We start from the raw sequence: 15,630 nt of genomic DNA, 5'->3' as shown, positions 1-15,630 counted from the left end.
ATGCTCTGCTTTCATTTGACCTTCCAAAGTGAATTATTTCCACACTTTTCCAGATTGAAGTCCATCTGCCAACTCTCAGCGCAGCTCTGCATCCTTTCAATGTCCCTTTGTAACCTTCAACAACCTTCTACACTATCCATAACTCTACCAACCTTTGTGTCATCTGCAAACTTACAAACCACCCTTCCCTTTCCACTTACTTATCCAAGTCATTTATAAGAATCCCAAACAGCAGTAGTCCCAGAACAGATCCCTGCGGGACACTGCTGGTCACCAACATCCAGGCAGGATACACTCGATCTGTGAACAAACCAGTTCTGAATCCACACAACCAGGTTTCCCTGAATCCCATTCCTCCTAATTTTTTGAACCAGCCTACCATGGGGAACCTTTTCAAATGCCTTATTAAAATCTATATACAACACATCCACTGCTCTAACATAATCAATTCTCTTCCACTCTCCATTCACATTTTCTGTTAGATGCATATTACGAAAATGAGGCGTGTGGCTCAACTTTATGAATCGTCTTTCCAGAACAATTTGAAATATGAGTTTTATACTCCCATGTATTACTGCAATTTATCCCCCCTCCAAACATAAAATAGTAAGATTTTGGCTTTGTTCTGTAATTTTTTTTGTCACTTACAAAAATACCTCTTTGGACACTGCTGGGGGCGGGGCTGATACAAGAAGCGGGTGGGAGGAAGGTTGATGCTTCTGTTGCTTGTGCGTGGGAGGGAGGAGAGGGTCTTTGGGGTTCGGATATTTCTATGGGGTTTCTTGTATCATGGATGTCTGTGAATGTCACAATGTATGCTGTATACATTCTCTGATATTGAATTGGACTATTTGACCTATCGGGGGACAGCAACAGCAGCCAGGCCAGTAGCACTGTGGCTGGCTCGGGGGGCTCAGCAGGGAAGGGTAAAGTCAGGCAGAACGATAGTGGTAAGGGACCTGGATGTCCAGGAGGTTCTGTGACTGTGACATAGGTGCCAGGACGGGGTGTTGCCGCTCAGGTTCTAGGGTCCAAGCTGTCTTGGAGCAGCTGCAGAAGTTTCTCAAGAGGGAGGATGAGCACCAGGAGCTCATGGTCATCCTTTGCACCAATGACGTAGTTAAAAAGGGAGAATGGGTCCTGCGCATTGAGGTTAAGGAGTTAGGGAAAAGGCTGGAGAGCAGGACCTCCAAGGTAGTATTCTCTAGATTATTCCTAGTGCCAGAGGCTAGTCAAGGCTGAAATAGGATGAATGTGTGGCCGAGGAAGTGGTGCAAGGAGCAGGGTTTCAGATTCCTGAATCATTAGGATCTCTTTGGAAGAAGGTATGACCCGTATAAAAAAGGACAGGTTACACCTTTATCCGAGGGGGACTTTCATCCTTGCAGGCAGGTTTGCTAGGGTTGTTGGTGAGGATTTAAGTTAATTGGCTGGAGGGTGAGGATGGGGCGCTTGGTATGCAAGTTGATGCATTGTGTAGTGAGACTGTTAGGAAGGATAGGGAAATGATAGGTCAAAATTGCAGTCAGTCGGATGAGTTGAAGTGCAACATGGGGGCAGAATCAATAAGGGTAATGAATACAGGACTGAAGGTGTTATATTTGAATGTACAGAGCATATGGATTAAGGTTGATAACCTTTTAGCACAATTAGAGATTGGTAGGTATGGTGTTGTTGGCATCACTGAGTTGTGGCTGAAAGAAAATCATAGTTGGGAGCTTAACATCCAAGGATACATTTTGTATCGAAAGGACAGGCAGGTAAGTAGAGGTGGTGGGGTGGTTCTTGGTTTAAAAAAAATAGGATTGGAAGATGTAGAATCTTTGTGGGTAGAGTTAAGAAGCTGCAAAGGTAAAAAGAAACGTAGTTATATACAGTCCTTCGAATATGGGATATAAATTACAACGGGAGATAGAAAGAGCATGTGATAAGGGCAATATTAGGATAGTTGGTGGTGGGGGGGGGGTGGATTTCAATATTCAGATAGATAGGGAAAATTAGGTTGGTGCTGGATCCCAAGAAACTGAATTTGTAAAACATCTACAAGATGGTTGAGTGCACTGGAGGAAAGGCAATTCTGGATTGAGTTTGTGTAATGAACCAGATTTGATAAGGGAACTTGAAGTAAAGGAAACCTCAGGAGGCAGTGATCATAATATGATAGAATTCACCCTGCCATTTGAGAGTGAGAAGCTAAAGTCAGATGTATCAGTATTACAGTGGAGTAAAGGGAATTACAGAGGCATGAGAGGGGAGCTGGCCAAACTTGATTGGAAGGGGACATTATCAGCGATGATGGCAAAATTGCTGGAGTTTCTGGGGCTTACTCACAAGATCCAAGATGGAAACAACCCAAAGATGAAGAAGTATTCCAGGAATGCTGAAGGAACTGTGGCTGACAAGGAAAGTCAAAGACACATATAAAAGGAAAAGATAATATAGCAAAAATTAGTGGGGAGATGGAATTTTGGGAAGTTATTAAAAAAACAAGGCAACAATAAAAAGCCAAAAAGAGGGAAAAGATTAAATATTAAGTTAAGCTAAGCAATAATATCAAAGAGGATACCAAATGCTTTTCAGATATACTGTGTGGAGTAAGAGAGAGGTGAGCTTAGATATCAGACTGCTGGAAAATGAAGCTGGAGATGTTGTCATTTGTTTATTTATTTATTGAGATACAGTGTAGAATAGGCCCTTTGAGCTGCGCTGCCCAGCAGCCCTTAATTTAACCCTAGCTTAATCAAGGGACGAATTGCAATGACCAATTAACCTACCAACCAATACTTCTTTGGAATGTGGGAGGAAACCAGAGCACCCAGAAAAAACCGATGTGGTCACAGGAAGAACGTACAAACTCCTTTCAGACAATGCTGGGAACTGAACCTGTGTTGCTGGTGCTACAAAACGTTGTGCTAAGCACTACGCTACCGTGCTACCCCAAGTTATGGAGGAGCAAAGAAATGGCAAATTTGGGAAGTATTTTGTGTCAGTCACCTGGACCAGATGGACTACACCCCAGAATTCTGGAATGGTTCCGGAGCACTGAAAAATTACAAATGTCACTCCACTCTTTAAGAAGGTAGGGAGCCAAAAGAGAGGAAATTATGTGCCAGTTATACTGACTTCAGCAGTTGGGAAGATATTGGAGTCCATTATTAAGGATGAGGTTTTGAGGTATTCGGAGGCACATGACAAAGTAGTGGGTGTTATTTATTTGGATTTTCAGAAGACTTTTGACAAGGTGCCACACAAGGTTGCTTAACAAGATGAGAGCCCATGGTATTGCAGAAAGACACTAGCATGGATAGAAGATTAGCTGAATTGCAGAAGGCAAAATGTGGGAATAAAGGTGCAAACAACAGGAATTCTGCAGATGCTGGAAATTCAAGCAACACACATCAAAGTTGCTGGTGAACGCAGCAGGCCAGGCAGCATCTGTAGGAAGAGGTACAGTCGATGTTTCAGGCTGAGACCCTTCGTCAGGACTAACTGAAGGAAGAGTGAGTAAGGGGTTTGAAAGTTGGAGGGGGAGGGGGAGATCCAAAATGATAGGAGAAGACAGGAGGGGGAGAGATGGAGCCAAGAGCTGGACAGGTGATTGGCAAAAGGGGATACAAGAGGATCATGGGACAGGAGATCCAGGGAGAAAGACAAGGGGGGAGGAACCCAGAGGCTGGGCAAGGGAATAATCAGAGGGACAGAGGGAGAAAAAGGAGAGTGAGAGAAAGAATGTGTGTATAAAAATAAATGACAGATGGGGTATGAGGGGGAGGTGGGGCATTAGCGGAAGTTAGGGAAGTCGATGTTCATGCCATCAGGTTGGAGGCTACCCAGATGGAATATAAGGTGTTGTTCCTCCAACCTGAGTGTGGCTTCATCTTTACAGTAGAGGAGGCCGTGGATAGACATGTCAGAATGGGAGTGGGATGTGGAATTAAAATGTGTGGCCACTGGGAGATCCTGCTTTCTCTGGCGGACAGAGCGTAGGTGTTCAGCAAAGCGGTCTCCCAGTCTGCGTCGGGTCTCGCCAATATATAGAAGGCCACATCGGGAGCACCGGACGCAGTATATCACCCCAGCCGACTCACAGGTGAAGTGTCGCCTCACCTGGAAGGACTGTTTGGGGCCCTGAATGGTGGTAAGGGAGGAAGTGTAAGGGCATGTGTAGCACTTGTTCCGCTTACAAGGATAAGTGCCAGGAGGGAGATCAGTTGGGAGGGATGGGGGTGACGAATGGACAAGGGAGTCGCGTAGGGAGTGATCCCTGCGGAAAGCGGGGGGGGGGGGTGTAGGGAAAGATGTGCTTAGTGGTGGGATCCCGTTGGAGGTGACAGAAGTTACGGAGAATAATATGTTGGACCCGGAGGCTGGTGGGGTGGTAGGTGAGAACCAGGGGAAAGGTGGCCTATTTTAGTTGGCTGCTGGTGGCTAGTGGTGTCTGCAGGGGTCGGTATTGGGACCGCTTCTTTTAATGTTACATGTCAATCATTTGGTTGACAGAATTGATGGCTTTGTGGCCAAGTTCGCAGACAATACAACGATAGGTGAAGGAGCAGATAGTGTTGAAGTAGAGAATCTGCAGATGGAATTAGATTGGGAGAAAAATGACAGATGGAATATAGTGTAGGGAAGTGTATCGTTAAGACTTTGGTAGATGGAATAAACATGTAGTCTATTTTTTAAATGGGGAGAAAATTAAAAACTCAGAGTGCAAAGTGACTTGGAAGTCCTTGCACAGGATTCCCTAAAGGTTAACTTGCAGGTTGAGTCGGTAGTAAGGAAGGCAAATGCAATGTAGCATTCACTTCCAGAGGTCTAGAATATAACAGCAAGGGTGTATTGCTGTGGCTTTATAAGGCATTGGTCAGACTGCACTTGGAGTATTGTGAGCAGTTTTGAGCCCCTTATCTAAGAAAAGGTGTGCTGGCATTGGAGCATCCAGAGAATGTTCACAGGTATGATTCCAGGAATGAAAGGGTTAACGTATGAACATTTCATAGCTTTGGGCCTGTGCTTGCTGGAGTTTAGAAGAATGATGAGGATCTCATTGAAACCTATTTAATGTTGAAAGGCCGAGATAGAATGGATGTGGAGAAGATGTTTCCTATAGTGGTTGAGTCTAGGACCAAGGGCACAGCCTCAGAATAGAGGGATGTCCATTTACAACAGAGATGAGGAATTTCATAAGCCAGATGGTGGTGAATCTGGAATTCATTGCTATGGACAGCTGTGGAGGCCAAATCACTGAGTGTATTTAAAGCAGATGTTAATAGTTTCTTGATTAGTCAGGGTATCAGAGGTTATGGAGAACGGGGTTGAGAGAGATAATAAATCAGTGATGATGGAATGGTGGAGAAGACTTGCTGGGCCAAATGGCCTAATTCTGCTCCTAATATCATGTGGAATTGTCTATCACAATGTTCCCATTCTTTAGGTTCCTTTTAGGTTATTTCTTGAAGCCATGTGAACAACACTTTTGATCGTATCTTTCATACCTACTTTAACAATACTTGTTCAACCCACTTACCTGATCCTAATTGTTTTGCTCTTACTGTATTTTTGAGATTTTTAAAAACTTATACACATTATCCTCCAACCTGATGGCATGAACATCGATTTCTCTAACTCCTGGTAACTTCTCCCCCACCCCCTCCCCCTCCCCCTTCTCTCTTCTTTCATCCCCATTCTGCCTTTCCTCTCACTCCTTCTCCATGCCTGCCTATCACCTCCCTCTGGTGTCCCTTCACCTTTCCTTTCTCCCATTGTCCACTCTCTTCCTTCTTCAGTTCTTTACCTTTTCCACCTGTTACCTTCCAGCTTTTCACAACACTCCCTCCTCCTTATTCTGGCTACATCCCCCTTTCTTTCTGGTCCTGAAGTGTCTCGGCCTGAAATCTTGACTGTTTAATCCTCTCCATAGATGGTGTCTGACCTGCTGAGTTCCTCCAGCATTTTGTGTGTGTTACTCTGAATTTTCAGCATCTGCAGAATCTCCTTCTAATTTCCCTCTTTATTTCTCCGGTATTCCTTGCACTCCTCTTGAGTATTGCTTCAACGAGTTTAGCATAAGGTTTGCAATCTAGGAGAAGAAATGTAAATTGATGTGCATTTGGAGTGACTTCTGCTCTAACATTGGCAATACCGAAAGGTACTTATTTAAATGCTTGATCTTAAATTGGTATCTGTGGGGAGAAGTGAAGATTCTTAATTGGTATTGACTAGGATAATGATCAGATTGGATTGGCAGGAAGTGAAAGTTAATCATGATATTAATCATGATTAATATCAAATAATGATGAATTAATCTAGCTACTGCAAGACTACCAAGCAAGGCAAATGGAAACTTGATGATAGCTTCCGAAGAGGAAATGCAGTTTTCTCTTGCCCACTACTGAAATGGAATTTATGCCCTATGGTAAGAAAAGAATGTGATCAACTTTTTTTTGAGCTTCATTATTCTGGAGATTGGCTGAGGTCTAGTTTCAACTTTAACAGGCAAGCAGTTGACATTGTAGTCTAGTCTTCTAGTACCCTATCCTCGTTATATGCGTCTTCAGACAATGCGGATTCACAGTTATGCGTTGACCTATTTCTGCCAACTTCTCCTTATATGCGTCCAAAACTCACAGTTATGCGAGGCTGTTGGGACGAGAAGCACTGCCTTCCAGCCAATACAAGTCACGTGTGCACGCCTCACAGTCTCACTCCTGCCAGTTTTGCATTGGTTTTGGCAGCGTGTGGATGTGTGATCTTGCGCTCTTAAACTTTTGTTGTTATTACCTACGGTGCACTGATTTTGTGCTTGAAATATTTAACTATGCCTCCTAAGCATCCTATGTCAAGTCCTGGGCCATCAGCCAAGTGGCAGAGAACCACTTTAACACTTGGGGGGGAAAAAAGTTGGAAATTATAAACAGGGCCACGTCAGGTGAAGGTAACACAGCTCTGGAACGTTACTTCAGCCTGGGTGAGTCCACGATCAGAAACATAAAGAAAAATGCTGAGAAAATAAAAGGTGCAGTGATTGATTCATCACAAGTCTCTTCAAAGATTGTTACCAAAGTGCGTAACCCAATTATGACAAAAATGGAGAAAATGTTGAGTTAGTACATTGAGCATGAAACAAAGAAAAAAAACAACACACAGTTCGGATCATCTTCGTGTGAAAGCCTTGGAAATTTGTGGTCGCCTTTGTTCAGAGGCTAATGAGGAAGTGTCAAGTGATATTGTTAACTTTACTGCAAGTAAGGGATGGTTTCCTAAGTTCGTTAATTGTCACAAGCTTCACAACTTAGCTGTGCATGGTGAGCAAGCTAGTGCTGACCACGAAGCTGTTGAACGCTACCCTTTGCAGTTGCGGGCTATGATAGCTGAGTTAGGCATCACACCAAAGCAGGTGTTTAATGCAGACGAGACCGGGCTTTTTTGCAGCTGTCCAGGATTGTGTGGCCCTGGGCCGTAAAATTGGTGGGGAAGGATTCTCAGATTTTGAGACTGCTGATGTGGTAGAACTCCTGGATTCTCGTGATGAAGAAATAAGTGTGGATAACCTTCTGCGTTTAACTCAGACGGAAGGTGATAACAATGAAGAAGAAAGTGTCGAGTTGCAGGTGAAGAACTTTATGGTGAAGCAACTAGCAGAAATTTTTAAGGCTGTGGAACACTTGGCACAAATGGCGATGGACATGGACCCAAGTTTAGAATGGAGTCAGCATTTCAGTCGTTCCCTGCAGTCAATCCTTCTTCCCTACAAGCAAATTTATGCTGAACAACAAAATGCTGGCAAGCAAACAACCCTTTCCACTTTCTTCAAACTGGTGTCGTCTCCTGCTGCCGGCAGTTCTGAGAGTTCTGTAAGTCTTCCTTCACCCCTTGCTGTCCTTGATGATCCTGATGACCCACAACCATCCACCTCATCCATGTAAAGCTGCCCGACACCACAACAGCCACTCATCTCCCGGAGTGAACACACCTGCCACTGTTGGTGAGTACTGTACACCCTAGTATGTTAACTTTCTGTGATTTATTACATTGAATATTATCTTAAATTGATTAAATATATTACGAATGTTGCCTTGTGGTACTGTTTTTGTGAGTAAATTACAGATAAAACATATTTAGGAAGCCCTCCAGAATGCATCCCTATTTTCTCCATTTAAATAATTATTCACGTTATGTGTTTTCCATACTATGCGTTGACTGCAAGGAACGTATCCCCAACATATAACAAGGATAGGGTTTGAAAAGCTCCATATAATTGCCATTTCTGCATGCACCACTAGATGGAGCTGAAGAATTTTTGTGCTGTGTTTGAAATTTGGTTGTGAGATTTCTCAAAGGGCACAGTCAAGCAAGAGTTTGGTTTGACGTGCTTTTTGCTCCTTCATTTAGATTTATTTTCCCTGTCCACTCTATTCAGTTAAAAACCTGGAGTAACATTTCTTGCAAAACATGTTTTTCACAGATACAATACCCCTTTAATGTGAACACAAGTCCTTTGTTTAGTGCAATATTAAATAAACATTTTGTTCCATTTGAACAAAAGTGCTCATTAATGGTTTTCAATTGTGCTGATAGCATTGCTGTAGTTTAGATCTGACATGTAATCTTGTTCCTCAAATAAATAATTAGTTTTTAGAAGATTCTATTCTGCAGTTGAGGCCCTTGATTTGTAAGTTATTGCTCTTTGGGTTACAGAAAATACATTGACTTTAGGCTATTTTGAATGTCAAATTGTTCTGCAGTATCCACAGACTTGCATCTCTCACCCTAGTGAAGACTTTCATGGTTTCTGAATGCAAATAATTGCTTGTATGTGTATTTCCTCACATGGTCATTGAGTCATCACTCTAAGAAAAAATAGTTCAGAATCCAAACTCTGATTGAACATCTTCCTTCCTTCAACTTTATTACTGCATTTATCAGCACAGTTTTCCTTTCATTAAAAATGGTATAATTGGCTGTGATTTGGTATCCGTTATCACAATTCTAATGGTATTTTTCTTTTTACTTTTAAGTGGAACATATTTAGAACCTCACTAAATTTGACAATAAATCCTATTCACAAAACAGTGAATGTAGGAAGATGATTCATAAGCTGCATAAATAAATGACTTTTAGACAATTCTAAGTGTCCGCTCATGGTGAAATTTATGTCCTCACTGTCTGACCATCTGCAATCTCATAGAAATGAGCTGCTACTGAAAATTAACCAACAAGCCTCCACACTTGTAGATGTGTTTTTTTTAAAGGAAGCTTTGATACAGATTAGCTAGAATCTGTGGTTCATGCTACTCTACTGTAAGGCATGTCTATCCTGAAGAAGTTTAAACCTGCACTTTGACAGGAATTTAGTGAGATCCTCTCTCACTGCTGATCTCTGTGATCTCTGCTCCCCTCCGCACCTTCTAGCTATGGTCCTTACCCTCCCCCCTTTTTATCCTGGCATTTTTCATCTTCTTCTCCAGTCCTGAAGAAAGCTCAAACTGAAATGGTCACTGTTCATTTCCATGGATGCCACCTGACCTGCTGTGTGTGTGTGTGTGTGTGTTTGTTTGTTGCTTTGGATTTCCAGCATCTGCAGAATTTTTTTCTGTTCCTGTATTATAATTTTGATAAATTTTGCAATGTTTTCTTTCAAACAAATGGTCCTTGTCTTGTTTAATTTTTTTGTAGATTGTATTTTAGGGGGGGGAAATGGTACAAAGCCATATGACTGAGTTATGAGGAGGATGGAGAGACTTCACTGAAATAGAGCCAGGCTAAATAAATGGGTGAGGACATGATAGATAGAATATGGAAACAGAGAAATCTAAAGTCACCCTCTTCTGGTTAAAAAAAAAATTGGAAAAGTAAAGTGACTTTGGAAAAATGAAAGGTTAAACTGGTGGTGTTTAAAGGCACCAGATGTTCTTAGAAATGAATGAAAGTTATCATGAAAGTGTTGATCTTGTTCCATCTTTCCATGGTATTAACAAGAGAAGGGAATGGTGAGGTTCCTTTATGATGGATGCTGCCACCTTGAGACACTGCCTCTGGATGATGCCCTTGATGGTGGGAGGGTTGTGCCCATGATGGTGCTGGCTGTAACAGCATGAATGCCTTGTTGCAATTTTAAAGGGCTCATCTGAGGCTGCATCATATGTATTGTATACACATCTGGTTTCTACTTATTGGAAGATTCTTGCAAAGATCAGAGTGCAGCTAAAATACACTAGATTAATTCCAACGATGGAGAAATTATCCTGCAAGACATAATGCAGGTGAGTTCCATTCTCCTGAGTTTAGAAAAATTATCTCATTGAAACATCCAGAATGCTCCTGGGGCATGACAAACTGAATAATGGGATGATGTTTCTCATGTCAATTTTTATTTCAATTTCCAGGATTTTAAAAAAAATGTATTAATGTTTTCCATAGCTTTTCAAAGCTTGGCTGCTGATTTTAAAAAAAAATAGATTTCTTGCACATTATCCACCAAGCTTGTGTTGTTTACCAAAGGCTCAGGTTGCTAGTGGTTTAACCAATTGTCCGTGTGAAAAGGTTCTATTTCTTAGGATTCCACTTTACCAACTGTTTCCTTCCCTTTGTTCATCCTTAACTTTAGCTTCTAGTTTTGTACCCAAGAAGCAGTAGTATCTGTTATAACTAACTTCCATCAGTGTTTTATTTGTAGAGTCTGTTTATACATCAATCTTGGATTGAGCTTTCCTTCCATTTAGCCTACCTATGATGTGTGTATAATTTTTAGCCAGGCAGATACAGCAGATTAGTCCTTTGTCTTGCACTACTTAAGTTTGCTAGTCAAAAGATAAACTGTCACCTTTTCTTCTGCTATTGGCAAAATGGTTCTGGCTTGAGTCTTTCTTAATATGGTCTCAAATTTACCAGCAACAACAGCAGCTAATGTTGTAAGGCAACATTTGGAAACTTTTTAATGCAACAAATTGTTCAGATTTGGAAATGCTGCTGAGTAGAGTAATGGAAACAAATGGAATTGTCTCTTTCAAAATGCAACTGGATATATTCTTGTAAGGACTAGGGATGGAGCAAGAGTAATGAAGTGGATTGAACTAGCTCACTAAAAAAGACTATGTAAATTTTGGGCTGAGAGTTCTTGTTTAGCCTGCTCTAAAATGTAATTCAGCTTTTAAAATATCACTAAAAGCTGCAATATGTTTTTTAACGCAAACATGAGAAAGTCTGCAGATGATGGAAAATCTAACCATAGAAACCATAGAAAAACGACAGCACAGAAACAGGCCTTTTGGCCCTTCTTGGCTGTGCCGAACCATTTTCTGCCTAGTCCCACTGACCTGCACACATAGAAACCATAGAAACGCAGCACACGCTGGAGAAACTCAGCAGGCCGTAGAATTATAGAAAAGTACAGCACAGAGACAGGTCCTTCAGCTCATTTAGTCTATTCCTAAACCATTTAAACAGCCTACTCCCATCGACCTACACCGGGACCATAGCCCTCCATACCCCTGCCATCCATGTACCCATCCAAACTTTGCTTAGTTTGTGAAATTGAGCTCACATCCACCACTTATGCTTGCAGCTTGTTCCACACTCTCATGGCCCTCTGAGTGAAGGTCAGGCAGCATCTATGAAAAATCCTTTTTATTTTTAAGAAGAGAGTGCTTTCTTTCAGTTGCCCTGATGTAAGACACCATCCCAAATATACCAGTCAAAGTACTGCAGCACAGAAACAGGCTTTCAGCCTATCTAGTCTGATTTTCTGCCTAGTCCCATCTACCTGCATACAAACCATGTCACTCCAAACCAAGACGGGCTCAGTTCAACTAGGGAAGAGCAAGAGACAACCTTGATTTGCCTTCAATTCTGAAATAAATAGGTTAATTTTATTAGAGTGATAGCAGTTAGTCTTAGGAAATATGCTTTCCATTTTGCCATGCATTATCAAGCACTCACTAGTAAGGTGTAGAATGTTTAATTTAGTATAGTTTAGTTGCAGCTTAGAATGCTTACTGCCCAGATGCAGAATCTTGACCTAGAATATCGTCCATTTCCCTCCACAGGTGCGGTCTGACCCACTCAGTTTTTCCAACAGCTCATGTTTTTCTTCCCAGATTCTAGCATCTGCAGTCTTTTTGTCTCCATAGAATATACTGCTTTGTTGCCAATAATATGCATCAACCCAAATCTCAGAGGCATCATACCAGCCCCTGTAAATTGGCCCATTAATTAGCAAACCCAGAATCTGAATGAAACCAATTTCACTGAGAACACTTGCGGAAGCAAACAGCAAGGATTTGATCCTGTCAGCTTAAGCTGAGCTGAATTCTTAGGTGAGAGGTGAGTAGGTAACCCAGATTTTATTTTGAAAATATTTTTAATTATACAGGAGATGCTGCATTACAGAAATTCAGCCTTTAAATCTGATGGAAGTTTAAATGCCAATATAATTTATTTATTTCAGTGACTAGGAGAGGGAAATGCAGGGGATCGGTTTCCTACTCCTAACACTGGTTTAGTTTGCATGCCTCTTGGACATTCTGAATAATGACTTAGATTCCAATTTTAATTTGACATTGTAAAACATCTACATGATTGTAATCATTGTGATCTTAATTTTGACCATGACAGATTGGAGCATATGCATGTATACTTTGTGTCCTATAGTTGTAATTGTGAATTGTACATATTTTGTCTGGTTTTCAGGCCAATACATGCTGAATGTTTAAAAGGAAATCAAATTTGTTGTATAAATAGTTGCACAATATCAGTCTGTTTCCTATAATCAAAGTGTAATTTGCCAAAAGAATTTGCAGCCATGCGGACTTTCCACTCACTTACTAGTTGAGATCACTTTTCTGTGAACTGGTTTAGTTCCATGTGTGGCATCCAAAGCTATCATGGAGGGAGGGGTAGATGAGTCTTGCTTTATGATGCTGAAGCATAATCTAAACGGAACACAAGAAAATCTGCAGATGCTGGAAATCCGAAGCAATGCACAAAAAATGCTGGAGGAACTCAGCAGGTTAGGCAGCATCTATGGAAAAGAGTAAACAGTGGACAATTCAGGCTGAGGTCTGAAGTTGTCTGACCTGCTGAGTTCCTCCAGCATTTTGTGTGTGATGATTTAAAGGGACTAGCCATTTTAGCCAAAAAAAGGTAATTTGATGTGTAAAGAGGAGAATCTCTTATTCTTCCCTATTTTCTGTTGCAACTCCTTTAATTTCTGTAACTAGCTGCAAGTGGTAGATTTCCTGCCCGGGTTCTACTGGTCCTCCTTCATTAAGGCCTGTTGGCAACAAAGTGTAAATTGAGCCAAAAAGAAAAACCAGCTGGTGGAGTAACTCAACAGGTCAGGCAGCACCGGTGGTGGGAAATGGACAGTCGAGTCTTCAGTCAACAATCCAGAAGAAGAATTTTGACTGCTGAGTTATTCCTGCAGCATATTTGCTTTATGGTCCAGATTCCAATATCTGCAGTGTCCCTGCACCAAGTTGTTGTAGAATATCTAATCTTTTATCGCAATGGCTGGGAGAATATGACAAAGTTAAGAAACTTCACAAATGATAGAAAATAAATTTTACACAGGACTTTGGAGCCATTAACAGAAACTTTTAAAAGGGAGCGAATTGTATGCCTGGTTATCTTGCATAAATAGCTCTTCATTTTTTGATCTACCTACCTTTCAATGTCACTTTACTCCTAATTTTCCAGCTGTGGCTTAATTTTTCCTTTTCAAATCTTCATTGGTGCTAGCTTTTCTTGAAGAGCTACAGGAAAGAAAATTTGAGGTATTTTAAGTCTTAAATCTGCCACTTGAACTAACAAATACCAGATTATAAATAATAACAGAAGACAGACAAGATTTAAGTTTGTATGTGGGCAGGCATAGATTTTAAATGAAGTGTCAAAAAGTCATTTGTTTCTTCAAGTACTAGTGCAGCTGTTCTTTTTCCTAACAACATGAACCATTTGGGCCATGAAACCAAACCGGAAGACAGTAGCTTGCATCAATTTCAACTGGAGATGATGGAAGGGATACAGCATGACTGATGTGTCAAAGATTCAAAGTACATTTATTATCAAAGTCTGCTTGCAGAATACAACTCTAAGATTCGTCATGAAACAAAGAAACACCGTGGAACCCATTCAAGCAAACATCAAACACCAACAAGCAAAAAAAACAAATTGCGCAAATGGTGAAAAGCGAGCAAACACGGAATATCAAAGTCCAATAGTATTCAGTTTAGTTTAGTTCAGCTTGGTGCTGCTGGCCAGCAGGCCAAAGCATTCTTCACTGAAGCACCCCAGGCCACATCAATTGCACCGATCAAACCACTGAAAAACTGCAAAAAAACAGTAACTAGAATCCAGAAATACATACACCGTGAATCTCAAAAAGTCCCCCAGAACAAGTCCATAGTCTCACCTACGATTCTTGCACTCACCCTGCCAGCTATGGTGCATCCCCAGGTCATATCTTGGGATTGAGCAGAAGCTTTGCTCACCCCTGTGTGCCCAACACCATCCCTTACGTGCAGTTTCTTCACATGTGGCCAGAGGAGAAGCACCAGTGGAAGGACAGGATTGTGCCAGGTTCCCAGCACGTGATCTGAACAGACCCTTTTATTTAAAAGGGAAGAATAAACCTGAGTTCTGACTGGATGACTAAGAGCACTATGACGAACTAGCACATCATGGTGTCTTACAAAGCTTGGTACCGGTGTATAACTTGGTAAGTGCAAATCAAGTACTTTGTTCCTTTCAAGTACAGACAAAATCCTTCATTTGATTCAGGAGCCCTGAAGGGAAAGAGGATTATATACTAAAGCAGCTGGTCCAAAATAACACTTCATTTGGAACCAAAATTATTGAGCTCATGGGCCAGAAAATCCAAGTGGAATTCAAAGCAAGGCCAATATATTAAGCAAAATAATGCAACTGAGGCAAACAAATCATGTACAATTCATTCCCATCTGTATGAGTGATGCAGGAAATTAGAAATAAGATACCTGTTTCCAACTATGATTTAAATGGAAATAGAGCTGCCATACATGTGATCAAGCTGTTGAAATCTTTTCCTGTACAACTAGTCTGAGAAAGTTACCCTAGTCCTCAAATGTGAAGCTTACTCATTTTCCAAGTAACATGGCCCACTATGTTTTCTATTCCAGATTGTGTTTGCAAAGGATGCCCATTATGCTTTGGAAGACATTTCAGATTCTGGGTATGAAGTGGTGGGGCTAGACTGGACTATTCAGCCGAAAATTGCACGGTAAGCAGAGCAGCAATTAAAACAGCTTTTGAAAGGATGTAATTTACCAGGCAAACTACCATTATAAAAGATTCAAATAGTGGGGATTTAAAAATCACTGAGCACAGCAATACTATTTTTGCACTCTTAACCACCACCTGCCACTCCAAAAATTGCAAGAATGAAAGTTCTACATTAGATTAAGTTCAGAATTTTAAATTTCAGTTGTGCCATTCAAATGTTAAGATCCAATTCTTTAATATTATTTGGATGTTACTTGCATGACTTTGTCATGCCCTGATCTGCATATCAGAATCAAGTTTCATGTCATGAAAATGTATCATGATATTTGTTGTTTTGCGGCAACAATACAGTTCAATACATTGAAAAGATGT

The 15,630-nt window shown here is 41.1% G+C and overlaps 1 protein-coding gene across 1 annotated transcript in view; it reads left to right on the top strand.

The window, feature by feature from the left end:
* Positions 1-15,630, top strand: part of urod (uroporphyrinogen decarboxylase) — a 62,489-nt gene that overhangs the window by 40,108 nt on the left and 6,751 nt on the right. The window contains exon 8 of the mRNA XM_063064461.1: positions 15,156-15,256. Coding sequence (XP_062920531.1) covers positions 15,156-15,256 — 101 coding nt within the window. The remainder of the gene's footprint in view (positions 1-15,155; positions 15,257-15,630) is intronic.

This window comes from Mobula hypostoma, chromosome 12, assembly GCF_963921235.1.
Source record: "Mobula hypostoma chromosome 12, sMobHyp1.1, whole genome shotgun sequence".
Classification (NCBI taxonomy): Eukaryota; Metazoa; Chordata; class Chondrichthyes; order Myliobatiformes; family Myliobatidae; genus Mobula; species Mobula hypostoma.
This window is presented reverse-complemented; position numbering and strand designations above follow the sequence as displayed.